At 44.5% G+C, this 14,575-nt stretch overlaps 2 protein-coding genes across 3 annotated transcripts in view; one reads left to right on the top strand and one right to left on the bottom strand.

Moving 5' to 3' along the window:
- LOC310722610 (uncharacterized protein) overlaps nucleotides 1-14,575 on the top strand; it is a 676,055-nt gene that overhangs the window by 163,373 nt on the left and 498,107 nt on the right. The window lies entirely within an intron of this gene.
- Nucleotides 9,418-14,575, bottom strand: part of LOC310722525 (polymeric immunoglobulin receptor-like) — a 142,830-nt gene continuing 137,672 nt past the window's right edge. The window contains exons 10-11 of the mRNA XM_083535079.1: nucleotides 9,758-9,823; nucleotides 9,418-9,681 (exon numbers count right to left, since the gene is read on the bottom strand). Coding sequence (XP_083391205.1) covers nucleotides 9,574-9,681; nucleotides 9,758-9,823 — 174 coding nt within the window. The 3' untranslated portion in view covers nucleotides 9,418-9,573. The remainder of the gene's footprint in view (nucleotides 9,682-9,757; nucleotides 9,824-14,575) is intronic.

The raw sequence follows: 14,575 nt of genomic DNA, 5'->3' as shown, positions 1-14,575 counted from the left end.
AGCATTTTCACATTTAGCTCCTAAACTCTGGAATAGTCTTCCTGACAGTGTTCGGGGCTCAGATACACTCTCCCAGTTTAAGTGTAGATTAAAAACATATCTTTTTAGCAAAGCCTACACATAACACACATCACACACATCACATCATAACCTTGTGCTCCAGAACATCTGATCACATGCACATTATCAACTTGTGCTGTTAATATCATGAACAGCAGCTACGCTAATTCCTCTCCACTGCTTCTCTTTCTCTCCCCATCCCGAGGCATCCTGAGGTTTGGCCAGCTCCAGTCACGTCCCACCTCGTGAAGATTATGGACCTATGGATGATCATGGAGAAGTAGATGCCGAGTGTTTAAAGGCCCTGGCATGGAGAAGCTGATGCTGGATCTATGATGATCACAAATTGTTCTGTATTGTTGAAAGATTTATGACCAAACTTTTGATGTCACCCATATGAGGATGGGTTCCCCTTTGAGTCTGGTTCCTCTCAAGGTTTCTTCCTCATATCATCTAAGGGAGTTTTTCCTTGCCACTGTCGCCACGGCTTGCTCATCAGGGACAAACGCACACCATTCACCTTCACTGTTGTTTTCTGTAAAGCTGCTTTGAGACAATGTCTGTTGTGAAAAGCGCTATACAAATAAACTTGACTTGACTTGACTTGACTTATTGATTCACCTTATCAGTTGTGTAAAGCAGAGTTTGTAACCTTAAGTTTGAATGGCTCTGCTTTACAATTCCAAAATAAACTTAAAAATTTGGGGGTGATATTTGACGCCAATTTAACATTTGACCATCATGTTCGTAGCTGTCAGGCTGCAGACGCGGAAGCCGATATAGTCCGATCATTGTCCTTTTATTTCAAAACACCGTACAACACAAAAACACTCATAAGCCGTTGAAAATAACAAACAAAGACATCCGCTCGATACGCGTTGTCCGCTATGAGTTCGAATGTCCCAAGCATAATCCATAAAGCCTTCGGCAACGAGTAATCCAAGTCGGAAGTGGAATTCGGATATACACCCGGCGGCCGAGCAGCCACGCGATTGTCCAGCTTGACAATATAACGACCGACAGCCTGTGACTCAAGAACGTGAGTTTATGTAGTCTGATCTTTCATGAGCCACAGCTGTCGGTAATCTTGGGAAGCAGCGTGACTGCTATCGAGGGGGGCGTGGCAGGGTGAATCCCTGACAGTACCCCCCCCCTCCAGGGGCGACACCTGACGCCCCAAAACCCACCTATGCCAGGCGGGCCAGGGCACTCCGAGGACGGCCTCCTTAGACGCCTGGGAGCAACGGAGGCCTGGTGAGCATCCTCTGCGGAGAGCCGGAATGGAACAACACCTTGCAGGAGGATCCGGAACGGAGCCACGCCCTCGGTGCTGACGGGAGGCTGAGTAAAGCCCTCGGCGGGGATTGGAGCTGGAGCGACCTCCATGGCGGGGAACCGGAACTGGACGCCAACCATGACAATGACCGGGGAGTGGAGGACGTCCCGGGCGGAGACCAGGAAGGTCGTACCACCCTCTGAGGGACCTGGAGGACCGACGTCGCCGTCAGAGGGACCTGGAGGACCGACGTCGCCGTCAGAGGGACCTGGAGGACCGACGTCGCCGTCAGAGGGACCTGGAGGACCGACGTCGCCGTCAGAGGGACCTGGAGGACCGACGTCGCCATGCGGGGATCCTGGGGGCGATCCGTCACCCTGAGAAGGACTTGGGGGCGAGACGTCGTCCTCTGTGGAGCTTGGATGCGATCCTTCGCCCTGCGTGGAGCCTGGATGCGATCCTTCGCCCTGCGTGGAGCCTGGATGCGATCCTTCGCCCTGCGTGGAGCCTGGATGCGATCCTTCGCCCTGCGTGGAGCCTGGATGCGATCCTTCGCCCTGCGTGGAGCCTGAATGCGATCCTTCGCCCTGAAGAGGTCTCGGGGGCGAGCCGTCGTCTTCTGCGGAGCCCGGGGGCGAGCCGTCGCCTTCTGCGGAGCCCGGAGACGAGCCGTCGCCTTCTGTGGGCGCTGGAGACGAGCCGTCGCCTTCTGCGGGCGCTGGAGACGAGCCGTCGCCTTCTGCGGGACTGTGGGGTGAGCCGTCGCCATCGGTGGAACCCGGGGGCAGCGGTTCAACTTCCCTTTCGCAGTCCTGGAGCCGGGGTGAGTGCACAGGGAAACCCCTGGGCGTAGGGGCGCTCCTTGGGACCCTTAGGAGCAGATCGGAGCCTACTGGGCAGCCTGGAAATGAGGTGAAGCCTGCCTGGAGATCCACGAGCGGAGAAGAGCTCGCCTGGAGGTGCACGACATCAGTGGAGCTCTCTTTGGGACACTGAAGCGGAGACGAGCTCGTGGGGTCGCTCGGAGGCGGAGACGAGCTCTCGGGAGGAGCCTGGAGCGGAGTCGTGCTCTCTTGAGGAGCCTGGAGCTGGGCGGAGCACTCTTGAGGAGCCAGGAGCTGGGCGGAGCTCTCTGGAGGGACCTGGAGCTGGGCGGAGCTCTCTTGGAGGTCCTGAGGCGGAGCCGAGCTTTCCGTGGGCGAGATGTCGCCTTGGAAGGGGCTCTGGGATGTGGCGTCGTCTGGAGAGGGACTCGGAGGAGTCACTCTCGCGAAGACTCTGTGGCGGCGAGGCGCTCTCGCGAAGACTCTGTGGCGGCGAGGCGCTCTCGCGAAGACTCTGTGGCCGCGAGGCGCTCTCGCGAAGACTCTGTGGCGGCGAGGCGCTCTCGCGAAGACTCTGTGGCGGCGAGGCGCTCTCGCGAAGACTCTGTGGCGGCGTGGCACGCCCACGGGAACCTCGGAACAGAGCGGCACGCCTGTAGAAGCTCTGTGACGGCATGGTTTGCTCGCCGACGCTCGGAGATGGTGTGGTGCGTCCACGAGAACCCCGGAACACAGCAGCACACTGGTAGAGACCCTGAGATGAAGCAGCCCTTTCATTAAAACATTGGGGCTGAGCTGCAGGCTCATGGGAGATCCGGCACGGAGCCGCGTGCTCTTGAGAACCTTGGAATGGAGCACCTTCCTCCTCAAGGGGACTGTAGTGGAGATCCACCACCTCTATCCCCAACTTCCCCAGAAGCAGCCCGCTGAATTCGGCGAGTGAGCCGAATTTGCCCCCTTTGGCGCTCCATAGTGAGCTGGCTTTGGCAAGAACTTCACCAGACAGGAGAGGAATACAGAGGGCATTCTTGGCTCGTTCGGAAGGAAACCGGGAAATGTTAACAGCCACATACATCTATCCAGTCTCTTAACACGCTACAATCCGTCACGCTCCCTGAGATCTCAAAACTCTGGGCTTCTAGTAGTTCCTAGAATAGCAAAGTCCACTAAAGGCGGTAGAGCATTTTCACATTTAGCTCCTAAACTCTGGAATAGTCTTCCTGACAGTGTTCGGGGTTCAGATACACTCTCCCAGTTTAAGTGTAGATTAAAAACATATCTTTTTAGCAAAGCCTACACATAACACACATCACACACATCACATCACAACCTTGTGCTCCAGAACATCTGATCACATGCACATTATCAACTTGTGCTGTTAATATCATGAACAGCAGCTACGCTAATTCCTCTCCACTGCTTCTCTTTCTCTCCCCATCCCGAGGCTTCCTGAGGTTTGGCCAGCTCCAGTCACGTCCCACCTCGTGAAGATTATGGACCTATGGATGATCATGGAGAAGAAGATGCCGAGTGTTTAAAGGCCCTGGCATGGAGAAGCTGATGCTGGATCTATGATGATCACAAATTGTTCTGTATTGTTGAAAGATTTATGACCAAACTTTTGATGTCACCCATATGAGGATGGGTTCCCCTTTGAGTCTGGTTCCTCTCAAGGTTTCTTCCTCATATCATCTAAGGGAGTTTTTCCTTGCCACTGTCGCCACGGCTGCTCATCAGGGACAAACGCACACCATTCACCTTCACTGTTGTTTTCTGTAAAGCTGCTTTGAGACAATGTCTGTTGTGAAAAGCGCTATACAAATAAACTTGACTTGACTTGACTTGACATACTCGCCGATGCCTTGCAGAAATCCGCCCAATTCGTCTTTTTTCCCCGAGTAACGAGCCGGTAATCCCCTCGCGCACTCTGAGGGGCGTGGCGCAGCCGCGCTCTCATGATCCGGCTTCTGTGGATCTGATCCGCGAGGAGCGGCACTGAGCTTCCGGAGGAAATCCGAAGCCGGGTTCAGCTGCCGATCCGTCGCGGTCGGAAACGCGGTGTGTCGAATCCGCGTTCGGTATAGGTCGGTCGTTCTGTCAGGCTGCAGACGCGGAAGCCGATATAGTCCGATCATTGTCCTTTTATTTCAAAACACCGTACAACACAAAAACACTCATAAGCCGTTGAAAATAACAAACAAAGACATCCGCTCGATACGCGTTGTCCGCTATGAGTTCGAATGTTCCAAGCATAATCCATAAAGCCTTCGGCAATGAGTAATCCAAGTCGGAAGTGGATTTCGGATATACAGCCGGCGGCCGAGCAGCCACGCGATTGTCCAGCTTGACAATATAACGACCGACAGCCTGTGACTCAAGAACGTGAGTTTATGTAGTCTGATCTTTCATGAGCCACAGCTGTCGGTAATCTTGGGAAGCAGCGTGACTGCTTTCGAGGGGGGCGTGGCAGGGTGAATCCCTGACAGCTACGGAGGGGGGCGTGGCAGGGTGAATCCCTGACAGTAGCACTGCCAAAGCGTTGTTTTTTCATCTCAGAAACAATTACGTCCCATGCTGACTTTCTCTGTGGCTGAAAAGCTAATCAACACGTTTGTATTTTCACGTCGTGACTACTGTAATGCTTTGCTGGCTGGAGTTCCTAAAGCTACCCTAATTAAATTACAGTTGGTACAAAATTCAGCTGCTAGATTTCTGACTGGGACCAGTGCAAGGGAACACATCACACCTATCCTGGAAAAAATTGCACTGGCTTTCTTCTTTGTATTGAGTTTAAAATTATCATGCTCACTTATAAGCCCTTGAATAATTTGGCCCCTCAATATCTGTGTTAGTTGTTAACCCCCTATTCACCTTCACGCGCTCTACGCTCCTCTAAAGCTGGTCTTCTAACTGCTCAAAAAACACAACTAAAAACTGTGCGTGATCGGGCTTTTTCTTCTTTGGCTCCCAAACTGTGGAATTACCTGCCCTCAGACATCAGGAATGCAGAATCCCTGGGTGTTTTTAAATCCCATCTTAAAACGTACTTTTGTAGCGTAGCTTTTATGTGACTGTTTTGTATTTATTGGGGTTTTATTTTGTTTGGTTAGTTTTAGTTCTGTAATATTATGTGTATCTTATAATTTCATCTTTTATGTCAAGCGCTTTGAGAAATTTCTTTAAAAGGCGCTATACAAAATAAAGTTTATTATTATTATTATTATTATTATTATTATTATTATTATTATTATTATTATTACTTTATTAATACATACTGACCCAGAATACAGAAATGAATAAATAAAAAAAAAATACAGAAAAACATGAATATCTTCTTCTTCTTCTTCTTTCGGCTGCTCCCATTAGGGGTCGCCACAGCGGATCATCCGTCTCCATACCACCCTGTCCTCTATATCTGCCTCTTTTACACCAACTACCTGCATGTCTTCCCTCACCACATCCATGAACCTCCTCCTTGGCCTTCCTCTTTTCCGCCTACCTGGTGGCTCCATCTTCAGCATTTTTCTACCAATATAATTCATGTCCCTTCTCTGCACATGTCCAAACCATCTCAATCTCGCCTCCCTCACCTTGTCACCAAAACATCCTACATGTGCTGTCCCTCTAATAAACTCATTTCTAATCTTGTCCATCCTCGTCACTCCCAACGAAAACCTCAACATCTTCAGCTCTGCTACCTCCAGCTCCACCTCCTGTTTTTTACTCAATGCCACTGTCTCTAATCCATACAACATCGCAGGTCTCACCACAGTCCTATAAACTTTCCCTTTCATTCTTGCAGATACTCTTCTATCACAAATCACTCCTGTCACTCTTCTCCACCCACTCCACCCTGCCTGCACTCTTTTCTTTACTTCCCTAACACACTCTCCATTACTTTGCACTGTTGACCCCAGGTACCTGAACTCCTCCACCTTCTCCACCTCTTCTCCCTGCAACCGCATCACTCCACTGCCCTCCCTCTCATTCACACACATGTACTCTGTCTTACTCCTACTGACTTTCATTCCCCTTCTCTCCAGCGCATATCTCCACCTCTCCAGGCTCTTCTCAACCTGCTCTCTACTCTCACCACAAATCACAATATCATCTGCAAACATCATAGTCCAGGGAGACTCCTGTCTGACCTCGTCCGTCAACCTGTCCATCACCACTGCAAACAGGAAAGGGCTCAGGGCTGATCCTTGATGCAGTCCAACCTTCACCCTGAACCAGTCTGTCGTACCTACTGCACACTTCACTGCCGTCACACTGTCCTCATACATGTCCTGCACCATCCTCACATACTTCTCTGAAACACCTGACTTCCTCATACAATACCACAACTCCTCTCTCGGCACCCCGTCGTACGCTTTCTCTAAATCCACAAATACACAATGCAGCTCCTTCTGTCCTTCTCTATACTTCTCCATCAACATCCTCAAAGCAAATAAGGCATCTGTGGTGCTCTTCCTCGGCATGAAACCATACTGTTGCTCACAGATGGTCACCTCTTCTCTCAGCCTGGCTTCCACTACTCTTTCCCATAACTTCATGGTGTGACTGATCAACTTAATTCCCCTGTAGTTACTGCAGGTCTGCACATCTCCCTTATGCTTAAAGATCGGTACCAGCACACTCCTTCTCCATTCCTCAGGCATCCTCTCCCCTTCCAGAATCCTGTTAAACAATCTGGTTAAAAACTCCACTGCCATCTCTCCTAAACATCTCCACGCTTCTACCGGTATGTCATCTGGTCCAACCAACTTTCCATTCTTTATCCTCTTAATCGCTGCTCTCACTTCCTCCTTACTAATCCTATCTACATCCTGCTTCACCAACTCCACATCCTCCAACCTTCTCTCTCTCTGATTTTCCTCATTCATCAGCTGCTCAAAATACTCCCTCCATCTTCTCAACACACTCTCCTCACTAGTCAACACATTTCCCTCTCCATCCTTTATTGCTCTAACTTGCAGTACATCCTTCCCAGCTCGGTCCCTCTGCTTGGCCAATCGGTATAAATCCTTTTCTCCTTCCTTAGTGTCCAACCTCTTATACAGTTCCTCATATGCCTTTTCCTTGGCTTTCGCCACATCCCTTTTAACCTGCTGCCGCATCTCCTTGTACTCCTGCCTACTCTTCTCATCACTCTGTCGATCCCACTTCTGTTTTGCCAATCTCTTTCCCCTAATGCTCTCCTGCACTTCCTCATTCCACCACCACGTCTCCTTGTCTTGCTTTCTATTTCCAGATGTCACACCAAGTACTTTTCTAGCTGCCTCCCCCATCACTCCTGCAGTAGTTGCCCAATCATCCGGCACCTCTTCACCACCACCAAGCCTCTGTCTGACCTCTTCCCTGAACCTCACACTACACTCTTCCTCCTTCAGTTCCACCATCTTATTCTTCTTTCAAACCTTACTTTCCTCCTCTTCTTCTTCGCCTCCAAAACCATCCTACAGACCACCATCCGATGCTGTCTAGCTACACTGTCCCCCGCCAACACCTTACAGTCTCCAATCTCCTTCAGGTTGCATCTCCTACACAGAAGATAATCCACCTGTGTGCACCTTCCTCCACTCTTATATGTCACCCTATGATCCTCCTTCTTCTTAAAATACGTGTTCACCACTGCCATTTCCATCCTTTTAGCAAAATCTACCACCATCTGCCCTTCCACATTCCTCTCCTTAAAACCATACCTACCCATCACCTCCTCATCACCTCTGTTCCCTTCACCTACATGCCCATTAAAGTCTGCCCCAATCACCAATCGTTCTTTCCTAGGTACACCATCTACCACTTCATTTAATTCACTCCAGAATCTTTCTTTCTCCTCCATCTCACAGCCAACTTGTGGAGCATAGGCACTGATGACATTTATCATCATCCCTTCAACTTCCACCTTCACGATCATCACCCTATCAGAAACTCTCTTCACCTCCACTACACTCTTACTGTACGCTTCCTTCAGAATCACCCCTACACCATTTCTCTTCCCATCCACACCATGATAAAACAGTTTAAACCCACCTCCAATGTTCCTGGCCTTACTCCCTTTCCACTTGGTCTCCTGAACACACAACACATCTACATTTCTCCTCTCCATCATATCAGCTATCTCTCTCCCTTTACCCGTCATAGTACCAACATTTAAAGTACCAACCCGAACCTCTACTCTCCTACACTGCTCCTTTTCCTGCCGTCTCTGTAGACGCCTTCCTCCTCTCCTTCTCCTCCTTCGGCCAACAGTAGCCCAATTTCCACCGGTACCCTGTCGGCTAACGATACCTGTGGCGGTCGTTGTTAACCCGGGCCTCGACCGATCCGGTATGAAATTCTCATTTGTGATCCGCATATTTGATTTGGCACATGTTTTACGCTGGATGGCCTTCCTAACGCAACCCTCCCCATTTACCCGGGCTTGGGACCGGCACTAAGAGTACACTGGCTTGTGCCCCCCGAATGGCTGGGTTACAGAAAAACATGAATATATGTATACATAAATAGAGAAATAATATAGGAATAAATAAACACATAGATAAATATAAAAACTTACCAAAATGTATGTATATATTATTTTTGCATTTATTTCTGCATTTACGTATTTATATTTATTCATGTAAAAAATTAAACATTTCTCAACAAATGTTTTTTTTTTTTTATAATAAATAAATAAATAAAAATGCAGCAAAATGTAACCTACTCACCTCTTCTGCCTTCTGCTGGTAAAAATAATGTTTACACATTTCTCAAGTAAAACCAAACACAATTCAATATTTGTTATAACATTTTGCTGTTAAACAATTAGATTTTATATATTAAAAGGCTCTTACTTATTTTATAGTGTGATTAGTGCATTTATTAATGTATACAACTGTTCAGGTAAAATCTCAGAAAGCCTATTTCAAATCACATTTTATGTTGATAAAGTGCTGAGTCTTCACTACACACTGAATGTCTGATCAAATTCAAATTCAGAACCAAACCTTTATTGGAAATCTCAAATACTCCATTTACCTCTCATACAAACCATTTTACCCTTCAGTCATCTGGTAAAAGGTGCTAAAATATTCAGATCTCCAGACTGGGTAATTGTCCAGACTAGGTAATTGTGTCTTCTCCAATTCATCATGTTCCTCAGTGTTTAATGACTAAACCGACACCCGTCATCCCTCCCAAACATACTCATACATACACTCTTATACTGTCTTATGACGTTTGTACACATCTGCACACATAAAATCAGTCAAGTCAGTAAAGTTTTAGTTTATTATTATCTCATGTTAGATGGTATACATGTGCAGACATACAGTCACAAATGTGAACTGAAAAACCTGACAGATGTAATAGCGGATTAAATCTGTCAGGTTTTTCAGTTCAGTTTTTATTATTATTTTTTAATTCTAATTAGTTAGTTTTGATGCTGGCATATACTGCAGTATCTCCTGATGCCACTGGAGGGCGTGCGGCCCTGTGAGTGTCACTGTGGACTACAGTTGAGTACATCACATCATCCTACAGGAATAGAACATAAATAACACATTATTACACATTAACACACACAAACACACATATATACAATAATACACACCTTTTCTTCTGCTTTGGTGTCTTCAGGTGGTCGATTAAATGATGCATAAAGAACAGCAGAATCATTCTGTTGAAAAATAAATAAATAAGAGCACATGAATCATTAGACCAAACTCTGATACACACACACACACACACACACACACACACACACACACACACACACACACACACACACATTTTTTGTAGCTGATTAGATGTATGTATTCACCTGCTTCTGCTGCTGTGTCCTCTGTCCTGTTTGTCCTTTACTGATCTGTTCTCTTCTCTGTCCTATAGAATGAAACCAGACACAGTAAGTCTACAGAAATCTGTGTGTGTGTGTGTGTGTGTGTGTGTGTGTGTGTGTGTGTGTGTGTGTGTGTGTGTGTGTGTGTGTGTGTGCTTCTGGGTTTCCGGTACTCGACTCCTCCGAGAATCATCATCAGAAGCAGAACTACAACAACACCAGAGCTGATGATGATGATGGTTTTTAAATCTGGAGACTCTGTGAACAATAATAACAATAACACAAGGTGTAAAAAAACATTCATGCTGGTTTTGAGGCTGAGACAAAAACTGAAGGACAAAAATGAGTGTAGTTTTTGAGTTTAGTGTTTGAGACTTGCTCTAAGGTGAAGGAGTAACCAGCACTAAAAAAACACTTTCTGTTACAGTGGTGTTTAGTACCTGGTTTAGCAGTGGTTTGGATTGTTGTTTTGGATGGTGAAGGTCTTATTGGAGCCTCTGCAAGGAGAGAAATATTTAATCCATTAAAGATTAATCCAGGAATCATAATCAGATGTAAATGTGGGTCAGAACACAAACACAACCAGTCAGATACACTCTCTCAGTATTCTTTGTGCAACCTGAAGAATAAACAAACATCAACATATTGCATTACTGTTACAACATCAGATGAATCTGTGATGAGATAATCACTGAAGTAACATTATGAATATAAATGAGTTATTTACCTTCAACAGTGAGTCTGATTAGTCTGTTTTCACTCTCTGTGTTACACGTGTAATCTCCTCCATCCTCTACAGTCAGGTGTGATATGAGCAGAGAGAGATTTCCTGACCTGTGATCATTAACCAGCTGAAATCTCTCATTGTTCTCCTCACTCTGAGTAGGTGTATGTACCCATCCATTAATGTATTTCTTCCATGTGAAGTTCTGAGGTTTGATGTGGCGGTCAGTGCAGGAGCAGGGCAGCAGTACTGAGTCTCCTGTGTATGCAGTGATCTGTTTTATTGTCTTACTATTTCCTTCCAGCCTGCAGCCTGTAGGAACACACCAGTTAATGATCTGTTATTGAGCAGTTCACCATCTGCAGCAACTCTACAGAACTACAGACAACCTGTAACTCCTAAACTGACTAAAGTAGGAATGTGACTGAAGATGAAAATGTTAAAAGAAAATATGCTGTAAATAAATAAATACAATTAAAAGTCAATGCCTGAGCTGCAGTATTTAAAAAAAAAATAATCTTGAAATAAAATACAAATAAATCAAATCTACAAAATAGATTTAGGTGGTAATGACTATCATAACAGAGAGAACACACACACACACACACACACACACACACACACACACACCACAAGTATTGATGTAATAGTTTCCATTACTTCTTTACTGGTTGCTTCCTCTTTCAAATGTTTCATCACATGATGCAGCAATTACACACATAAAAAAACCTAATAATATCTATGTTTGGAAACACAGACTTTTATTAAATGTTTCATGAGATGCACGGTGAAGTATTTCAGCAGATTGTTATGAGAAAGGAACTGTCCAGGTGCTGAAAGACTGTGCCACCACTTCTAACTTCACCACCCTCATCAAGTTTGCTGATGACACTGTTGTAGTGGGCCTGATCTCCAACAACAACAAGACAGCCTACCTAAAGAAGATTTAAAAACCTAAAGACTAAAGAAACCCAATAACGTCTGTACAATCTGAGAGATCTAAGGGGCTTTAAACTACCCTTTCAGTGGTAAAGAATTTTACACCTGCACCATTGAGAGCTGACGGTGAGCATCACTTCCTGGTTTGGGAACAGCACCATGCAGGACAGACGAGCCCTCCAGACGGTGGTGTGGTTTAGCTGAACGTACCGACCGCACCGAGCTCCCAGGGCCGGGAAGATTGTGAAGGACCTCAGCCATCCTAACAATGGACTTTTTTCTTTGTTGCATTCAGGGAAGCACTTCTGATTCTTGAAAGCAAACACAGGGAGAATAAAGAGGAGCTTCTTCCCGCAGGCCATTCGGAGTTTAACCCAGGAGACACCCAGCAACTAGCACCTGGACTTCTTTCTTCTTCTCACTTCCTTCGCTGCACAACTTTTATTCACATTTATAGTGAATACAAATATTCATTAAGAATGACAACTCAGTAACATACACACCACAGTAATGACCACAATGATTCAGCTTCCAGTCATATTTCTACTTCCTCTTTCATCTGTTTCAACCCACACAGATTTACACAGTCACATAGAAACTATCTATCTATCTATCTATCTATCTATCTATCTATCTATCTATCTATCTATCTATCTATCTATCTATCTATCTATCTATCTATCTATCTATCTATCTATCTATCTATCTAATCTATCTATCAACTAGTTCTTGGCCCTTTGTTTTTTTTGTTGTTGTTTTTTTCTGTTTCTGTGACTGTTGTTTTTTGTTGTTGTATGTAGCACATGGGTTCTGGAGGAACATTGTTTCGTTTCACCATGTACTGCATCAGCTATATATGGTTGAAATGACAGTAAAAAAAAAGCTTCTTGACTTGATCTATCTATCTATCTATCTATCTATCTATCTATCTATCTATCTATCTATCTATCTATCTATCTATCTATCTATCTATCTATCTATCTATCTATCTATCTATCTATCTATCTATCTATCCACTTTCTGCTTATTACATGATGTTGATTATTATAAACAGAGAGAGAGAGAGAGAGAGAGAGAGAGAGAGAGGGAGCGCGCGAGAGAGAGAGAGAGAGAGAGAGAGAGCGCGAGAGAGAACTGCAGACTCACCTTCAGTGATATAAAGCTGTATGAGGAGGAGAAGAAAACACACCTGCATTCTTACTGAGGACCAGAACCCACACATCAATCCAAAGACTGTATTAGAGCTGAACACACACTGACCGACTGCTGCACTGCGTCTGATCATAATAAACACACCTTATAGAGCACAATTACACACACATTTTACACAGGAAGTGCAGATTTAGCAGCATGAACATAACCATAGAATTGAGGAAGTTTCTTACTTTTTTTTTTTCCACAGTTGGGCTACTCGCTGAATACTGACGTTACAAATGATATAATGGCAATAAACTATTAAACTATTAAACAAAGCCTTTTTTTTCCTTGCAAATTCTAGAAATTTTGCATATATGATCATGTATGAAATAATGAGCACTGATAGACTTCATAATATATATATATATATATATATATATTAAACCAAAAAATGCAGCAAACCTACTGATTTCTTCTGCCCTCTGCTGGTGAAAACATTGTTCACACAATTCTCACCCATAAAAAAACAATCACGGGTCAATTATTGTTTTACCGATCGAAATAACAGATCTACCTGTTTGAGACGTTTAAATATTCAGGTAAGTTTTTAAACCATTTACACTACATGACATTTAGTCATCTGCTTGTTAGATTGTTTGTATGCTTTTTTCCGCATATTCCCTTCGTCTGCAATGATTCGGTTAGTCATGAACTGAGAGATCAAACAGGTCTATGAGATTATTAGTATTTAAGGGCAGACACACACAAAACAGATCTACATTGGTCAGTCTTATCTCTATATCTGTCTCTGTATGTGTGTCTGTTTTAAAGTCATGTCTTTGTTGGTCTTTCACACTTGTAGTGTTTCTCCATCTTTCTTCTGCTGTATTACTCAGTCTCCAGTTTTCTGTCTACCTGTCTCCATCCACTGGTGTCTGTATCTTTCACTCTCTTTGTCTATTTTTTCCATAGTTCTATTTCTCTATAAACTACTGTCTTTCTGACCCCATGTATTTGTCAATATCTGTATCACTGCTGTCTCCATCTGTCTTTGTCTCCAATGTATGTATCGATTAATGAATGCTATAGAGGAAATGCACAGAAGTAAATACCATTAAATATGATGTTTGTTTGTTTTTTAATTCTGAATATAGTAAACACATTTAAAATTCTAAAAGCTTGTGTCTAATTTGTTATTTGATGCAAAGCATAAAGATAACAACAGAAGCATATACAACAGATTCAACAGTAAATGTTGTACAGTTGGGCATGAAAAAGCATGAATTAAATGTTAAGTATTTTAAACAATAATTTGTAAATGTAAAACAAAGCTACACTACATTCAGACAGGCTTTAATACACTTTTATACAATATAGAGCCTGGGACTGGTCTCAAGTGTGCAATTAAACTAATTTAATTACAAGCAGTTTTCTAAATTACAGTCATCTTGAGGACCAAACTGCTCTCTGGTCTGTTAATCAGGTGTGTAAGACTGTCACTGCTCACTGTTACATGTGTGTTCTTCTGCTGATGTTCATCTCTACTGTAGACTCGGTGTTCTATCTCCATCACCTCTGCTGTAATGAACTGTATTAGGACCTGGAGGGTAAAAAAACAAAAAAACTCTCAGTTCATGAAAATAAAATAGTGTGTAGGTGAAAGACAATCTTCCACATAGTTGTAAAATTTGCTAGACCTTGAAAGTACCTTTGTTTCTGGTGGTGTAGTAAACCACACCCACAATGATGTGCAGAAAGATCACAGTCACCAAGGCAAAAGGGACAAAGGG

Source organism: Silurus aristotelis (genome assembly GCF_946808225.1).
Source record: "Silurus aristotelis genome assembly, chromosome: 29".
Taxonomy (NCBI): Eukaryota; Metazoa; Chordata; class Actinopteri; order Siluriformes; family Siluridae; genus Silurus; species Silurus aristotelis.
The sequence above is the reverse complement of the archived record's forward strand: the minus strand, read 5'-3'. Positions and strand labels throughout refer to the sequence as shown.